This window comes from Protomyctophum bolini (genome assembly GCF_963924005.1).
Source record: "Protomyctophum bolini genome assembly, chromosome: 7".
Taxonomy (NCBI): Eukaryota; Metazoa; Chordata; class Actinopteri; order Myctophiformes; family Myctophidae; genus Protomyctophum; species Protomyctophum bolini.
The window spans coordinates 43755055-43771840 of record NC_137868.1 but is presented as its reverse complement, the minus strand read 5'-3'; the positions used below and the strand labels follow the sequence as shown (position 1 = coordinate 43771840).

At 44.0% G+C, this 16786-nt stretch overlaps 1 protein-coding gene across 4 annotated transcripts in view; it reads left to right on the top strand.

The window, feature by feature from the left end:
- mroh1 (maestro heat-like repeat family member 1) overlaps window positions 1-16786 on the top strand; it is a 67226-nt gene that overhangs the window by 15932 nt on the left and 34508 nt on the right. For all 4 annotated transcript variants that reach the window (XM_080767104.1, XM_080767106.1, XM_080767105.1 and 1 more), the window contains exons 5-18: window positions 261-392; window positions 1955-2117; window positions 2899-2997; window positions 4276-4427; window positions 6868-7008; window positions 8004-8096; window positions 9319-9397; window positions 11294-11407; window positions 12609-12682; window positions 13014-13136; window positions 13576-13683; window positions 14164-14308; window positions 15694-15734; window positions 16382-16523. In XM_080767104.1, the coding sequence (XP_080623230.1) occupies window positions 261-392; window positions 1955-2117; window positions 2899-2997; window positions 4276-4427; window positions 6868-7008; window positions 8004-8096; window positions 9319-9397; window positions 11294-11407; window positions 12609-12682; window positions 13014-13136; window positions 13576-13683; window positions 14164-14308; window positions 15694-15734; window positions 16382-16523 (1606 nt within the window). The remainder of the gene's footprint in view (window positions 1-260; window positions 393-1954; window positions 2118-2898; window positions 2998-4275; window positions 4428-6867; window positions 7009-8003; window positions 8097-9318; window positions 9398-11293; window positions 11408-12608; window positions 12683-13013; window positions 13137-13575; window positions 13684-14163; window positions 14309-15693; window positions 15735-16381; window positions 16524-16786) is intronic.

The following is a 16786-nucleotide window of genomic DNA, read 5'->3' as shown; positions in this document are numbered from 1 at the left end:
GTACTGTACGTTGTCTGCTCGTCAGAGGTAAATAAAATCATGAGAAAAGGACATTATATTGAGTGCTGGCATTTTCTTTCATTCTATCATTGTATCATCAAGCCTTGACCCTTTAAGGTATCGTTTTGATGCAAGACTGCTTTGTAAACGTTCTCCTCTCCTCTCCTCTCCTCTCCTCTCCTCTCCTCTCCTCTCCTCTCCTCTCCTCTCCTCTCCTCTCCTCTCCTCTCCTCCCCTCTCCTCTCCTCTCCTCTCCTCAGCTGATAGTGAGTCACAGGGTGGTCGTACTGCAGACCATCGAGCTGATCGTGAGCAGCAGCATCGAGGAGATCAGATACCCCAGAATAAAGAGCATCATCTCCCTGGCCTCCGACGAGATGACACGATCTAAGGTACAGTACGCGCTCAGGGACGTTAATCGTTAATCAATCCTTCGCTGTTCAAGAAATGAGTCAATTAAACGTAACTGTTAATAATTAATCGAAAAGTCTGTGGTTCTATCATTGGGTGGTTTTCTGTTAATGTAAAGCTGTGTGTGTGGCCGAGGAATGCACATACAAATGCCATTGCCTGGCCCTGAATCGTCAATGGTCGAATAAATATTTGATTAACGTGAAATGAAACCACCTTGCACAGCATGTTGTAGTCCAGACAAAATCCCCCGTTCACTTGCATTGAACTCATTTTCCCAGAAGCCCTAGGCTAGCAGCCCAGAGCACGGCTAGATTTCCGGTTTCGTCGTCGTAACGCGACGGCCTCGCCACCATGTCCGCGACAAATCCGCTCTTTCTTTTTAATTATAAAAAAATGGCTAATTAAACACATTAAACAAATAGCGGGTTTAGCGTATTAAGCAGTTATGTAGGGAAAGTGTTAAGGAATATAATGTGCCTTTTGCATTATTTCTGTGTGTCATAAAAATGTAGATTTTTATGTTTGACATTGAGGGAAATTAAGATTCTCAGATTATAATTTGCACAGTTCGTTCGGTGGGGGCACTGCAAAGATATTATAGATATTGCCTATGGGGCACGCAAATGGCCCTGCAGGCGCACTCACACACACACACACACACACACAGCAGGCAGCGGTGACCGAGTGGATTGCGGAGCGGTCTAGATACCGGAAGGTCGCCAGTTCGAATCAGCGTTCCGACACGTTAAAATGACCACCGTTGAAGTGCCCTTGGACAAGGCATTGAACCTCTACCATGAAATGCTCCATGTGGGCCTGGCTGTAAACAAGTATCTGATGCTTAGTCCAGTTACCCTGGGTAAACTTGATTTACCAGAACGCATTTCTTCTTCTTCTTCTACACACACTCACACTCACACACACGTCATCACAGTCACGTCATCCTGGGACCCAGTAAAATGAAATCCTCAAGTGTTCATTTAACTCTGTATATTGTGTAGTTTCTGTTATGCCAGCTAGTTAATAAATGGTATCACCTTGTTTCCGAGGCTTATATAATAGTCCGGCAGCCGACAGGCTTCTTTTGTTTAAAGTGGGACATTTGTTATATATGTAGTAAAATATTGTCTATCTATATACATACATACATTCATGAATCCACTTGCTGACCGGCTGTCACTATTAAGCAATTTCTTTTTATATAGGGGTTTCTTGTGACCCTACCATTAACATCCTATCGCAGGCAAAAATGTCAAACTTCCCTTATGCTTTAAGTAGCATGTGACAAACTAGGAGGTTTTCATGATCCTGAATCCATTCCAAGCATTAGTTTTGCACAAAATACACTCCTTGGGCTAAAAACAGCCATAGCCACTTGCCCAAATGTGCTGAAGTCATCACATGTAATCACATCTAATTTCCCACCCGTCCACCCCATCTGCCGGACTATACTATAATGACATTGTTTTGCATGTCAATGCTATTGTGATATTGACATAGGCCTGGCTTATATTTATTTTATTATTATTATTTTTTACAGGAAGTGGTCCCCGATTGGCAGCAGGCGGCCAGTAACATCCTGGTTGCCGTGGGCAACAAGTACATCAACGACATCATGGAGGAGATTCTCAGCAAGTTTCAACCTGGAGTGCTTCCTCATTTCTTTGTGGTGAAGACCCTCGCCAACCTGTCTGATTCTAATGGTACGCACGCGCACACACACACACACACACACACACACACACGGCGTGCGGAATTATTATGTTTTTACCCTGTTACTACCTTTAGTCCAGCACCAGCAAAGGGACTGGATGTGCACAACCTACCTGTTTTTGAACTCCTTGTGTCCTTCTCTCTCTCCCACAGTGTACGGCATGGTTCCTTTCCTCACTGTCTCTCTCTCTCTCCCACAGTGTACGGCATGGTTCCTTTCCTCATTGTCTCTCTCTCTCTCCCACAGTGTACGGCATGGTTCCTTTCCTCATTGTCTCTCTCTCTCTCCCACTGTGTACGGCATGGTTCCTTTCCTCATTGTCTCTCTCTCTCTCCCACTGTGTACGGCATGGTTCCTTTCCTCATTGTCTCTCTCTCTCTCCCACAGTGTACGGCATGGTTCCTTTCCTCATTGTCTCTCTCTCTCTCCCACTGTGTACGGCATGGTTCCTTTCCTCATTGTCTCTCTCTCTCTCCCACAGTGTACGGCATGGTTCCTTTCCTCATTGTCTCTCTCTCTCCCACAGTGTACGGCATGGTTCCTTTCCTCACTGTGTCCTCTCTCTCCCACAGTGTACGGCATGGTTCCTTTCCTCATTGTCTCTCTCTCTCTCTCCCACAGTGTACGGCATGGTTCCTTTCCTCACTGTGTCCTTGTCTCTCTCCCACAGTGTACGGCATGGTTCCTTTCCTCATTGTCTCTCTCTCTCTCCCACAGTGTACGGCATGGTTCCTTTCCTCATTGTCTCTCTCTCTCTCTCTCTCCCACAGTGTACGGCATGGTTCCTTTCCTCAACGCCATCCTGGGGACCATGCTGCCCATGCTGGCCATGGCCAAGTCAGACAACATGAAGTGGGTCTTCTCCTCCGGTAAGAACCTGTCTGAGTGCTGGTCCGGGAGGGGGGGAGGGGGGGACAGGACATTAACCCATTTAGACATCGAATTCTATAAAAAGTCCTGACAGTTTTCTGAAAATGGACCTCCAAAAATATATGTAATTGGCCGCCGACCCCCATCTGAAAATGTCGTTCCAGGGACCCTCCCTACCCCAAAAATAGCAGATCTACAAGCTTGTAGCGCGGCACTTGGTGCCGCGTTATGAGCTTGTAGTTTTTCAATAGCTAAAACAAAAAAAAGGGGTTTGCGTCCAGACCTTTCATTTCCGGTTCAAACTGAAGTAAACGTCCGCTAGCTTTTTCCGCTGCTTGCTCTAAAACGTCTCGCTCTTTAGAGCTACCGCCCCCTAAAGTATTATTGGCGTCTAACCAGTTAGGAACACACCCCCTGGAAATGTTGTCATTCTTAAGGTTTTGCATGATTGTGCCGTTTTGCAGTTTGGCTCAGCACCAAAGACGCAGTATGATTTTAGTTTTTCTTTGAATATTTTCTTTTTCTTCGAGCATGGACTCATTTCCTAATCCAGAGAATATGTACAGGAAATATATATATACCTTACATCAAAACGGCGCTAATTCAAGGTTCAAGGAGTTTTATTGTCATTCCATACAAGTACAGAAACGAAATTTGATTACCCAGGTCCTGGTCAGGCATAAAAGACGGTAAAATACAGCACGTCTAAAAAACACTCAATATAAATAATAGCCTCACAACAACGCGCCACGTCACATGTTGTCTTGTTAGATGTGGTATTTCTCGCTATAAAACCCACTGGTCTCCGATGGACTGACTGATGTCTAGGACTGGAAGGAAAGCTCAAATTAAATCTGTCTCTGTCTTAACTGCTGTTGAATAAGGAAGGCACTGTGAGCAGACGGCTGTATATCCTCACTGTGACTCCAGACCACAGGGCTTAAAAACCTGACGAAAAATGTCGACTAATCGACTAACCTTTTTTCACTGACGAAAACGAAATGAAAACCAAGCTACGATGACTTAAAACTATGACTAAATATACTGGCAATTTCGTCAAACAAATGGAAACTAGACGTCAGCGCCGCTTGCGACGCTGTCGTGCCGATAATCGCGGTAAAAGCACGCCCTCTCCCGTGATATATATATTGCTTAATCTGGAGATTGTGGAATAGTTGTCTGGCTTATACGCGACACTATTAAATAGTCTTTTGCGTAAATGCAAAATGTACAGACTAGCTTTTAAATACTTGATAACAGTTTCTCCCTCCCTCCAGCTCTGTGTCATTTCAGTGACAGTATACTGGAGTATCTGGCCAACCTGGACAAGGCTCCAGATCCCACGGTCCGCAAGGACACGTTCTCCAGCGAGATCTACGCTGCCTACGACATCCTGTTCAACAGCTGGTTGCAGAGCAGGGAGACCAAGGTACACACATACTTTTTTATCCCACGATTTTGCAACCCATTTTTTTTCCACCCATTGTCAATTATCTAATGTAATCCTGGGCGCTACACTTCACCTCTGCCAACCTGGGGGGGAGCAGCGGACTGACCTCATGCTTCCTTCTATGCGTGAGGAGTCCAAGCGGTTTCTTTTCACCTGACCGGGGGGGGGGGGGGGGGAATTTCCCCGGCCGGACGTAGCGCATGGAAGGAACACGTTATTCCAACCAGTTCCTTTCCCCTCCATCAGGCGCCCCGGCTAACCAGGGTGAGGTAATTTAGAGACCAGGATTACGGCATATTCTTTGTGAGGGTATACCTACCCTAGGGGACACGGGGAGAACATGCAAACTCCACACAGAAAGGCCCTTGTCACTTCAAAACGCAGCAGAGTGCGGATCACCGCAGGTGTGAATGTAATCGCATTAAACATCGGGAGTGAATGTACCACTGTGGGATGAAGAAGTTGGTATTTTTGGCACACGAGAAGGAAAGAGAAGGCATTATTTCGCGGCGACGCGTAAAGATGTCCCGTGGACACAACGTGGTCCAATGAAGAGATGGAAGCCCTTATTGCAATATGGCCAGACCACCATGGGTTTATGCTGAAGGTTACACACACGAACAGTGCAGTGTGCAGGATATATACATTATAGCAAGAGAATGGAGACGATTAGGCGCACATTTGCACAGTTTCAGGTTGAATAAAGTGTTTGCGTTCGTAGTACAGACCTGGACCGGGAATCCTGACGGGCGGCTCGAGTCAGATAACAGTGGTATGTGTGTTTGTGTAGACAGTAGGCTATACTCCTATTAACCTACCAGCTTTATTTAATGTATGTAGGCTTTAGTAGGCTAGCCGCTACTTTATTAAACAAGTTGGTAAAGTTGTCGACGCACGCACGCACACACACACACACGCACGCTCACACACAGTTCTTGGAAGAGTATAAATCAAGTTCACGGTACGACTACAGTTGCCTCAGAGTCCGTCATTTACTGTTGGAATTGTTCCAGTGTGTCAGAAAGGACAGTTTACTTTCAGATGGGATCAGCTCAGGCCTGAGACATAGTAATGGCAACTCTCTCTCTGTCTCTCTGTCTCTCTCCCCCCCCCCTCCCTCCCTCCCTCCATGTGTGTGTGCGTGCGTGCGCCCACTGACACTATACTTAGTCAGGGTGGCTCTGTGCTGCATTAGTGAGAGCAGGAAACCAATTAGAGTTAATCCCATTTGAGCGTTCGACACAGAGACACACCCTGTTGTCCTGACTGATGCTGCAACATTAACCCCTGCTCTCAGTGGAACCTAAAAGTTAACCATAATGTCAAACGTTAGCCACTTAAATAAAAACCCCTATGTTATAGTTTGTCGTGTAACAGTGTCGCGAGAAAGTAGCAAAAATAAATGGCCAACCTGCAGTACTACAAGTTCACAACGCATTGAAAACACAGGCTGTCGTAAGATAAATGGTTGAAATGCACAATATATTATATAATATATTATGTAAGGCCGAACATAAAGACTAAGGGTATGGGAGAATAAGGAACAAACTAACAAAGGACAATGCCTGGGACTGTGTGTGAAGTACTATGGAAGTTTTGATACGCAAATGTCGACTTTTTTTTCTTTTTGTCTGTGTTTTGTTTTTATGGGTGATGTGTTTAATTCTTTCATCTGTTTTTTTTTCATCATGGCATGAACACAACGTTGACGCCAGGTTGAAAATGTTGCCTTGGGGGCTTTGCTGGCATGAGAACACGTACGTTTACAGTGCCCAAGCAAGTACGAATTAAACGTGAATGGAAAACTGTTTTAAGCGGAGATGTGTTATATCGCAATTTACAGAAAACTATCTTGTACTGTACGGATTGTACATAATGCTGTCAGATATTTTTTTATACATCCACATAGTAATAATTATCTTGGGATAAACCTTTGGTACGAATGGCAACTACAGTATATTTCAATGTCACTTAATTTCCTCTAAAACCTTTGGGACAAATGGCACGTTTAGTTTTTTTTGTATTTAACGGTAGTTGCTCGGTGCAGACAGTACATTGTGTGTGTGTGTGTGTGTGTGTGTGTGTGTGTGTGTGTGTGTGTGCTACATGTAGCTGAGGCTAACGGTAGCTGAGGCGGTGGGTCCCATGTGTCACCTGTGTGTGTTACATGTAGCTGAGGCTAACGGTAGCTGTGTGTGTGTGTGTGTGTGTGTGTGTGTGTGTGTGTGTGTGTGTGCGCTACATGTAGCTGAGGCTAACGGTAGCTGAGGCGGTGGTTCCCATGTGTCACCTGTGTGTGTTACATGTAGCTGAGGCTAACGGTAGCTGTGTGTGTGTGTGTGTGTGTTACATGTAGCTGAGGCTAACGGTAGCTGTGTGTGTGTGTGTGTGTGTGTGTGTGTGTGTGTGTTACATGTAGCTGAGGCTAACGGTAGCTGAGGCGGTGGGTCCCATGTGTCACCTGATGGCCAGTGACAAGCTGGAGGAGCAGCTCTCCAAACTGGTCCCCGCCATGCTGTCGCTGTACAAGAAGAACAACGAGCACTACATCATCAGCAAGGTGGGTCACCATTGGCTGGAACCTCAAACTATAAACAGCAAGGTGGGTCACCATTGGCTGGAACCTCAAACTAAACAGCAAGGTGGCGGGTCACCATTGGCTGGAACCTCAAACAAAACCGTACGAGGAAAGAAACCCGACATCAAACTGTTAAACATAGTTAACACAGAATACATTATGAAACTATGTTAGCCATTGTAAAGGATTAAACAAACAGGAGAAGGGCACACACCAGTGTTGGTTGAGGTGCTGCTGACCTTGGTAAATAAATATAGAACATTCTTTTTTTTTATCCTACGATTTTGCAACCCATTTCTTTCCACACAGTGTCAATTATCTAATGCGATATTCTGGACGCTACACTTCCTCTGCCAACCTGGGGGGGGGGGGCAGCGGACTGACCTCATGCCTCCTTCTATACATGAAGGGGGAGTTTCCCTTGTTGGACGTAGCGCGTGGAAGGAACACGTTATTCCCACCAGTTCCTTTCCCCTCCATCAGGGGCTGGCCAGGGGGAGGCAGTATAGAGACCAGGATTACTGCATGTTTTTGTGAGGGTACCTTACCTACCCTAGGGGACACGGGGAAAACATGCAAACTCCACCCTTTCGCCAACCCCGCCTCGGGTAGGGCCACTGATGAGAGAACACGCGCCCAGCGTAACCCGGCGGGAATCGAACCCAATTAATATATATAAATATAGAACATAAAGAAAATGGGCGCACACTCGTAGCCACAATGCAAGATTTTGTTTACCAACGTTTCAACCTGGCACGGTCGTCTTCAGGGATTGGCACAGAAAACAAAACCTCACATGCATAGGGTAGGACACGCAGGTGAGGTGGGGTTGCAATCAAATACATCAAGAAGATATTTCTTTAAATTTACAGAATATTTTAATGTGTGTGTGCGTGCGTGCGTGTGTGTGTGTGTGTGCGTGTGTGTGTGTGTGTGCGTGTGTGTGTGTGTGTGTGTGTGTGTGTGTGTGTGTCCAGAGTCTGTGTCAAGTTCTAGATGCCTCAGTGGACATGGGCAGCAGAGTACTGGAGACACAGCTGGACAGTCTGCTATTTGCACTGCATCAACAGGTACACGCACACACACACACACACGCACACACACGCACACACACACACACACACACACACCCACAAACACAAAGTCTCTGTTCGTGGATTCTCGTCTGAGCCTTGAGTGTTTATTTCCACGGGTGACACAAAACATATTTTAGACCTATAGCGGCCCGGGGTCCTCAGTTACTACAGAGGCACTGTCAAATCTTTGCTAAATATATTATCGTTATAACTATTTGAACCCCAGAATCCCTATTCTGTGGAGACATTTAGCCACAAATAGCAGATCTACAAGCTCACAGCGCCTGGCACTGTGAGGCGTTGTGAGCATGTACTATAGTATAGATTGTATGTTTTTGGCAAAGAGGTTTTAGTGTAGACTGTAGATGGAACAAAGAGCAGGCCGATGGAATGCTCAGGTTTACTAAGTAACTACAGTTTAAGTGGTTTAAATGTCTGAAATTACACATTAACTTAGCTCTGCTATTGCTATTAGTTGTTGCACCTCATCCGCACTGCGGATAAATCTCCATACATTTTTTGATGAGACTGTCGTGACGTACCGCGACCGACAACGTCGTCCAACCCTCTGATATTCCCTCGCAGAGTCTCTATTTGAGCGAGATTGTGTGGCCCCAAAACATTGAATTATTGGTTGCGATCTACGTGCTACTATATGTGACCAGATTTGACTGAGAGCCTGCCATCGCAAACATTCCAGGAGAGAAACTTTTTTTCATTTTTTTCCCAAATGAGTTAATAGCACAGGCTTAATCTTCACATACTAGAGCATGTCTGAAATAAGTGTCAGAGCTGAAATGTAAATATGAAATAAATGCTTAAACATGTAGCTATAGGTGTAATGTTAGAGGCCACAGAAGTGAACCTTTCAAGCCTGTTTTCTCAACTCGCTGTTTTTTGCAAGACATTACTCTATAAGCCATATCTCCAAAACTGGTGGGTCAAACTGCCCACAACCAATATGTCAATTTGAAGCTATGATTCACTGCCTTCATATGACATGGAGGAAAAAAAAACGAATATTCTCAAAAAATCCCTCAGTCTATACAGTATATATTGGTTATATTATTTGATTGGTTTGGGCTACGATCCATATCGGGACAATAATTTGTGTGTTATCGCCGTCGGAAAGCTGTCGTTGCTCGCTCCTTGCCCGTGCACTGCAGATGAGGTGTTATGATGGTGTGTCACAGTAATGTTATGCGTGTTCTCTCAGGTGTGTGCACCTGTGGACTACAGTAACCCTCCCACTGTCAGGAACCACAACGAGGTGCTGCGCTGCTTCAGTTTGCTAGGTAAGAACAGTTAAGAAACGTCAAACGAACATTGTAGATTTGTTATTTTCAAATAGCCACTTCATTCCTGTATGTTTTAAAGGGCGAAGTGCAATGCTGGAACTTTCACACAGATTTTGTGCCAACTGGGCTGAGCTAATAGAACGCACATTCCTTGTCTAATCTAATCAACGATCCAGAGTAGTGGCAATATTAAGAGTGTGTGGTGGGTGTATGGGGGGGGGGGGGCTACCCAGAACACTGGTTAACTCTGTCTCTACCGCTAGCTGTTAGCATAAACCCCGGTTTCCCAGTGCCAGCATACGCGTTCACTTTAAAAGACAGTGTTAAACAGTTTAAAAGACGGTTGCCATCCGGCCACTCTACCACTGAGCCACGGAATGATGGACCCTTGGTCCCTTATAGTTCTTTAACTCTTGAGTGTCAAATAAAACTGCCAAGAGTTTATATTAATGTTTAACATCTGCATTACTTAATTTACAAGAAGTCTACACAATTTAGAGAATGTAAAAAGTAATGTTATTTTGTTCAACGCTTTGCCTGTTATCTCTCCTCATGGCACCACGTCAATACAGCATGGAACTGTGGATAAAAATCTTATCCAATGATGACAAAATATTCTTTAGTTTTGGGCCTACGAGGCTAAATCTTTATGGTGGTCTGTGGCTCAAATGCCGAATAAATAATGAGCCGTTGATATGAAAAAAAGGTTGAAAACCATGGAGTTATTGCATTGATAGTGAGTCTGATAATCTGCCTGATCTGATGTTTTGGTATTTTTTTAGTAACTGGTGGAATGCATGGCAGGGCGACGATGAACAGTAACCTCATTGTATTGCATAGTCGCTGTGAAGAATGGCTGCTATAGTACAGTATAGTGTTGCCCTTTGGCAGAAAAACCTCCAATATCCATCTCCTACTGTATCTCCATATTCTTTTTTTTTTTTTTTACTCCTATATACAGGTTTAATGTTTGTCTTTAGTTTAAACGCCATTGTCAATGAAGGGAAAACTTACGTCATTTTGTAACTCATTACGTCATATTGTCTCTTTATTGTTAATGGCGTCTACTGTTTGTGTTGGCACCGTTTGTTTTACATCACCTAATCAACATGAGTTAGGCGTTAATATATTAGCACTTCACACGGGTGTGATTTTTTTTCTTTTCTTTTTTTCTTTTTTGTTAAAGCGCAAATAACATGCATTTTAAAACTGCTTTTAATATTTAATATCATATTGTCTATGGTCCATCAAAGTTATTTCTAATGATTTGAGCCTCAATCACCGCTCTGATATAACCAGGCCTTGTCATTTCTTTATGGACTTTGAAAGCAGTTTTAGCTGCAGTACCACAATGTCCTGAGGTGGTGGGGGTGCTGATATGCAGATTATTTAATATTTTAGTCATTATAATACTGATGCTAGATAAAACCAGGCTTGTTTCCATTCCATGTCAGCTTGGAAAATCAACAATGGTGGACATTGTAAACAAAGTGGAAATGCAAATTTGAAACTGAAGACTAAAGAAGATGGAAATATACAAAGTAGTGTGACATTGATGACATCACGATGAGACCAAAATCAGTTGAGCTGTTCCTGAGAGCAATTTCCATTAAAGCACCTATATATGAAAGCCTTATTGTTCAAAATTGGTTATTTGTGGGGATAGAAAACACATATGGGAGCCCCAAAAACACAAAATAAATTGAAAAAGTTGAATTTTATGTTATAGGTCCTTTAAAAGTAGCAGATCCACACGCTTATTGCAGCGGTTTGAGCTTGTCGCTCTGCTACTTTTGATATTTTAGAATTTGAACAATTTGGACATATGAGTTTTAAATCTCTGTCTCTCTCTCTCTCTCTCTCTCTCTCTCTCTCTCTCTGTCTCTCTCTCAGCTAACTCGTTCACAGATCGCGTGGTGTTGTTTGTTCTTCAGAAGTTGGAGAACAGTAATGAGAGAAACCGGATGGGTTCACTGGCTGTCCTGCGCCACCTCATCAACTCATCCAGTGAGCACACACACACACACACACACACACACACACACACGCACAGAGTAGACGTGACAATGAGGGACTTCTTTTGCTAACAACACCCCCTCTCTTGTACCACCTAATTTCTTAATACGCACAGGGTCTTCATATATTTATAATGTATAGTGTAAGTCCGGAAACAAAACATCAGTTGTTTTTGTTTTTGTGCTTTTTGGGTACTTGGGTTACCTAAAAACGACACATGAGAGACGTGAGACCAGCTCTTTTATTTCAACTTCTCTGGAACCTCATGAAGACAGTTTGGGACTTTGAAGTTGGGAAAAAACGCTGGCCTTTATCGAATCCTCCATCCTGCATAATGGCTTGGCCCGGACCTCGCAACAAATATAATTGCCTGTGTTTGTTGGGGAGAAGCCGGACAGGGGAGGCTATTCCTTTGGATTAAAGGGCTAGTTCAGATTTTTTGAATTTAAGTTGTATGAAATACTTGCCATTAATATAGTGGTATAGCAACTGTATTAATTGATTGCCCGAGTCCCGTGGTGGGAGTTCTGCTCTGGTTTTGGTGAAATATCAAGTAGTTCCGGTCATTTTGTGGGGGGCACTGGGGGCCACGCAGTAAAGGTAAATTAATCCACAAAACACGTCATTTGTATTGTTGACTTATTTCTAAAATATTAGTGCAACTTTCGTTCTTTTTTTTACCCCTACATCATGTTTTTTGTGTCCATATCACTACGCCCAAAAAATAGTTCCATGTGATGGAGAGGTCAAAGTTGAATGAAAGTCGCGCTAATATTTTAGAAATGGGTCAACAATACAAATGACGTTTGTTTTGTGGATTAATTTACCTTTACTGCGTGGCCCCCAGTGCCCCCCCACAAAATGACCGGAACTACTTAATATTCACAAAAACCAGAGCAGAACTCCCACCACGGGACTCGGGCAATCAATTAATACAGTTGCTATACCACTATATTAATGGCAACTATTTCATACAGCTTAAGTTCAAAGAAATCTGAACTATCCCTTTAAACTAGTAACGAGCTGAAATATGGGGGGGTATTTGCAATGAATGAATACAATATATATAGTTATACATTGAACACAGTTATTTAGTCAGACGTGTGCGTGTGTGCGCATGTGTGCGTGCGTGTGGTTGTTTGTTTGTGTGTGTGCATGTGTGCGTGCGTGCGGTTGTTTGTGTGTGTTTCAGCCTCCATGATGGAGGCCAAGAAGATTCTTATTCTCGTCAGCATCAGGCATCCGATGGTCGACCACAGCAACAAGGTAAAAACTGTCCTCGTATTTACGGTCTGATGCGTTGCTGCAGTTCCAGCTGCATAACTAGTTGGATAATTATGTTGTAAATAAGGACAGGCTGACTGGCCATAGGACGGTCCACTCCCAGAGCTTTTCCTGGCAGTTTGAATTCAAATCGTGGGCTCCCTGGCACGGCACATTTTGAGTTGTGGGTCCGCGGCCTAATAAATATAAATTAGCGGCCTAGGGTCCGCCGCACGAAAACGTTTGAGCAGTGATCAAACACAGTATAGCGATGTCTCAGGTAAAGGTAAATGTGTGGTTCAGCTCATCAGCAGTGATGTGTAAATGTTTTCAGGTGAAGAAGCGTGTGGTCCAGGTGGTCAGCGCCATGGCTCATCACGGCTACCTGGAGCTGGAGGGAGGAGAGCTGCTGGTCCGGTTCATCGTTCAGCACTGCGCCCTGCCCGACACATACCAGGTACTTCTGACTGTGTGTGTGTGTGTGTGTGTGTGTGTGTGTGTGTGTGTGTGTGTGTGTGTGCGCTCCCCCCCCCCACACGTGCGCTTGCACTGTGCTGTTGCCTGTGTGCCCTCGCAGCGTATATCAAACATTGACACTTCACTAAAGGAATTAATCCATTTTGGGTGGGAACCCCCTATTTGGTGTTACATAGCATTATGCTATGCTTTAGCTATTGAAAAATAGCAGATCTACAAGCTCATAGCGTGCCACCGAGTGGTCGCGCTACGAGCTTGTATAGGTCTGCTATTTTTGGAAAAATCGAAGAACGACTGACATAGAAACATAGCTTTTCCAGAAAACTGTCATTTTCAAACAGACATTTTTTAGAATCTGATCTCAGGTCAGAATGGGTTAAAGAAGTACCATACTAATGTACATTGTGTGTGTGCGTCAGCGTGGTCAGAGGTCAGTGGATCCCGAGGAGGTGACTAACGAGGCGTTGAGGAGCATGTGTGACAACACCTTGCACCTGCTGACCACCACCGTGGGACAACTGGCTGATGTACGTATATATGTCTACTCTGTCTGTCTGTCTGTCTGTCTGTCTACTCACTCTGTCTGTCTGTCTTTTATATTATTTCAGTGTTTGAGTGTTGAGAACTACAGATACACGTATAGTCGTAGATGTGTTGTTATGGATAAAATAAACTAAAATATAACTGGCCCCAGACTCTTCTTCAACAAAGATGGGCGAAAGCAAACATTCTTTGTTCTGTGCTTATATAATGTGTTAAGGTACACAACACTGAAGTCCTTAAACCCATAAACCTATACCTATAACCTTAAACCTCAGTAAAAACTATGCCTGCCACCGGGAGCCAATCAGACACATGGTATAAAGGCGGGTCTAACCCGGAACGTTGGTGGGATTCATAATCACGCGCCGTAGATTTGACATACAGAAAAAGACAGTCTGCTTGTCTAACACTTGTCTGTCGGTCTTCGTTCCTGTGTGTGTGCGCGTGTGTGTGTGTGCGTGCAGGTTCTGTGGCCCATGCTGCTCTACTACCTGACGCCGGCCCAGTACAGCAACGCCACCACGCCTCTGTGTAAGAGCCTCATCGTGCTGGGCACCAAGAAGAGGGACAGCCAGGAGAGCAGCTTCAACATAGACTTCACGCAACAAGGTGACTGACTGACTGACTGAGTTGGTAAAGGGCCACTTCTGTTGGTATTCAAACATAGCACAGAATTCTGCAAATCCATTCTCCGTACCCAGCGAAAAACACCAAATAATGCATGCAGGGCAGAATTAGGACGATACCCACTCATAATCAAAATAAAAAAGAGAGCACTTAAGTTCTACAACCACCTAAAAGAAAGTGACCTAGATGCACTCCATAACAAGGCACTCACACACAGTGAAACTCTAGAGAGATGCCCCCTCAGCCAGCTGGCCCTGGAACTCCGGGCACAAACACAAACAGAGCCACGAGATAGAAAACCCATTGGACTAAACCAAATTATAAAACAGCAAAGGGAAAACTATCTGACACATTGGAAAGAAGCAACACAAAAGCAGAGTAAACTAGAATGCTATCTGGCCCTAAACAGAGAATACACAGTGGCAGAATACCTGAGCACCGTGACCGACCCAAAACAAAGAAAAATCTTAACTAGGTACAGACTCAGTGAGCACAGTCTCGCGATCGAGAAAGGCCGTCATAGGCAGACCTGTATCCCGAGAGAAGACAGACTATGCACCCACTGCACACTAAACGAAGTGGAAACCGAGCTACACTTCCTAACCATCTGTCCATTGTACCAAGACATCAGAGACACATACTTCCCACAGATTACAACCACACACGGAGATTTTGAAAACATGACCAATGACAAAAAACTCCCATATCTGCTGGGCGAAGTACAACAATGTGCAAACACAGCAGCAAGATTTGTGAGTTGCTGTGATAGGAGAAGGATATCAAATGGAACACAACCACCCTAAAGACTAATCATTGTGTATATTCCTGCACTATACCTGCATCGAGTTATCTTGGTACACAGAAGTTGATCTATTGAAGATTCTGACCTTCAAAGTACATAATTTTTGTTTTGAGTGTATTGCTGTATTGTTGTTTTGTTCTTTCTGCTTTGGCAATGTAAACGTATGTTTTCTCATGCCAATAAAGCCCTTTGAATTGAATTGAATTGTATAGTCATAGCTTCCGTTGTACAGATAATTTACTGTTTACTGTGCGGATGTTAGGTTATTAGCTTGCTTATATGATCCTTGATGACAATTTCTTTGTATTTGATGTATTACCATGTGCTGTTCTTGTCTGCTAAATGCCTACATTGTAAATTGTATGCTCATAACGCGACGACCTGGACTGTAGCTAAATAGAAACCGGACATTTACAACACAATCACGGCTCGCCGAAATACGTTTTTTTTGTCGACAATAATATATTATTCAACTAAAACTAAAAAAGAAAAAAAATGCAGATGTTTAAATTCTGACTAAATGAAAACAATGCTGACTAAATCCTGACTAAATGCTCTGTTCCAGTGAACCTGCCCAGCCCTCAGATACTGTTCATCAGACTGCTGGTGAGAACTACACCCTACACACCTGTTACACACTACTACACTATCACTACAGCCGACACGGTTGAGAACCAGTGTTGTTTTTGGCAGCAAATTTAGATTTTTTGTTTTAGTCACAGTCTCTTGAATAGTTTTCATTTAGTTTTAGTCACTTGGAATGTTTTAGTGTTTAGTGTATATTTAGTCTTGTTTTAGTCGACTAAATATAATATTTTAGTCGACTAAATCTACAGTTGATTCAGTCGAACATGCCGAACATGTTTCAACAGGCCTTGATGCCGACAGTTTTTTTTCCACTTTTTTCACTTTTTTTCACAAAACATGCAACTAATTGTAAAATGACTTAAGGTGGATCTCTTGTCCACTATAGTCCCTTCCTAACATTTTAGTCTAGTTTTTATCTGTTGACGAAATTGTCAGTATATTATATTTCGTCTTAGTCTTAGTCATCATAGCTTAGTTTTCATTTTGTTTAGGTTTCGTCAGTGGAAAAAGGTAGTCGACGAAATCATGTTGAGAACAACTGCTATACTCGGGGACGTCGCTGACCATTTGGTTGCCGTAACTCGTGTGTGTGTGCTGTGTGTGTGTGCGTGTGTGTGTGTGTGTGTGTGTGTGTGTGTGTGTGTGCGTGCGTGTGCGTGTGTCAGGTAAACGCAGCGTTTCCGTCCCACAGCAGAGGACACGGCGCTCCGTCTCTCTCTCTCCTCGGCGTCCTGCTCACCAACATCCACCCCAAGACAGAGCTGCTCTGGGAGAAGGAGATCCCCTCACTGCTGGCCACGCTGGAGGGTACGCACACACACACACACACACACACACACACAGAGAGGTCCTCTGGGAGAGAGAGATCCCCTCACTGCTGGCAACTCTGGAGGGTCCACGACTACACGCACACATACACACTGTTTGGATTGATACATACCATACTCGGTTGGTGCTGTTTTGTGAGTCTTTCCTCAGCTTTAGACTGGACTGATTGGGGCGTCTGTGATTCTGAAATAAAAGAGTCATTGCGCAAGTCATTAGCTTCCATTGCAACGCACAGTAAACCG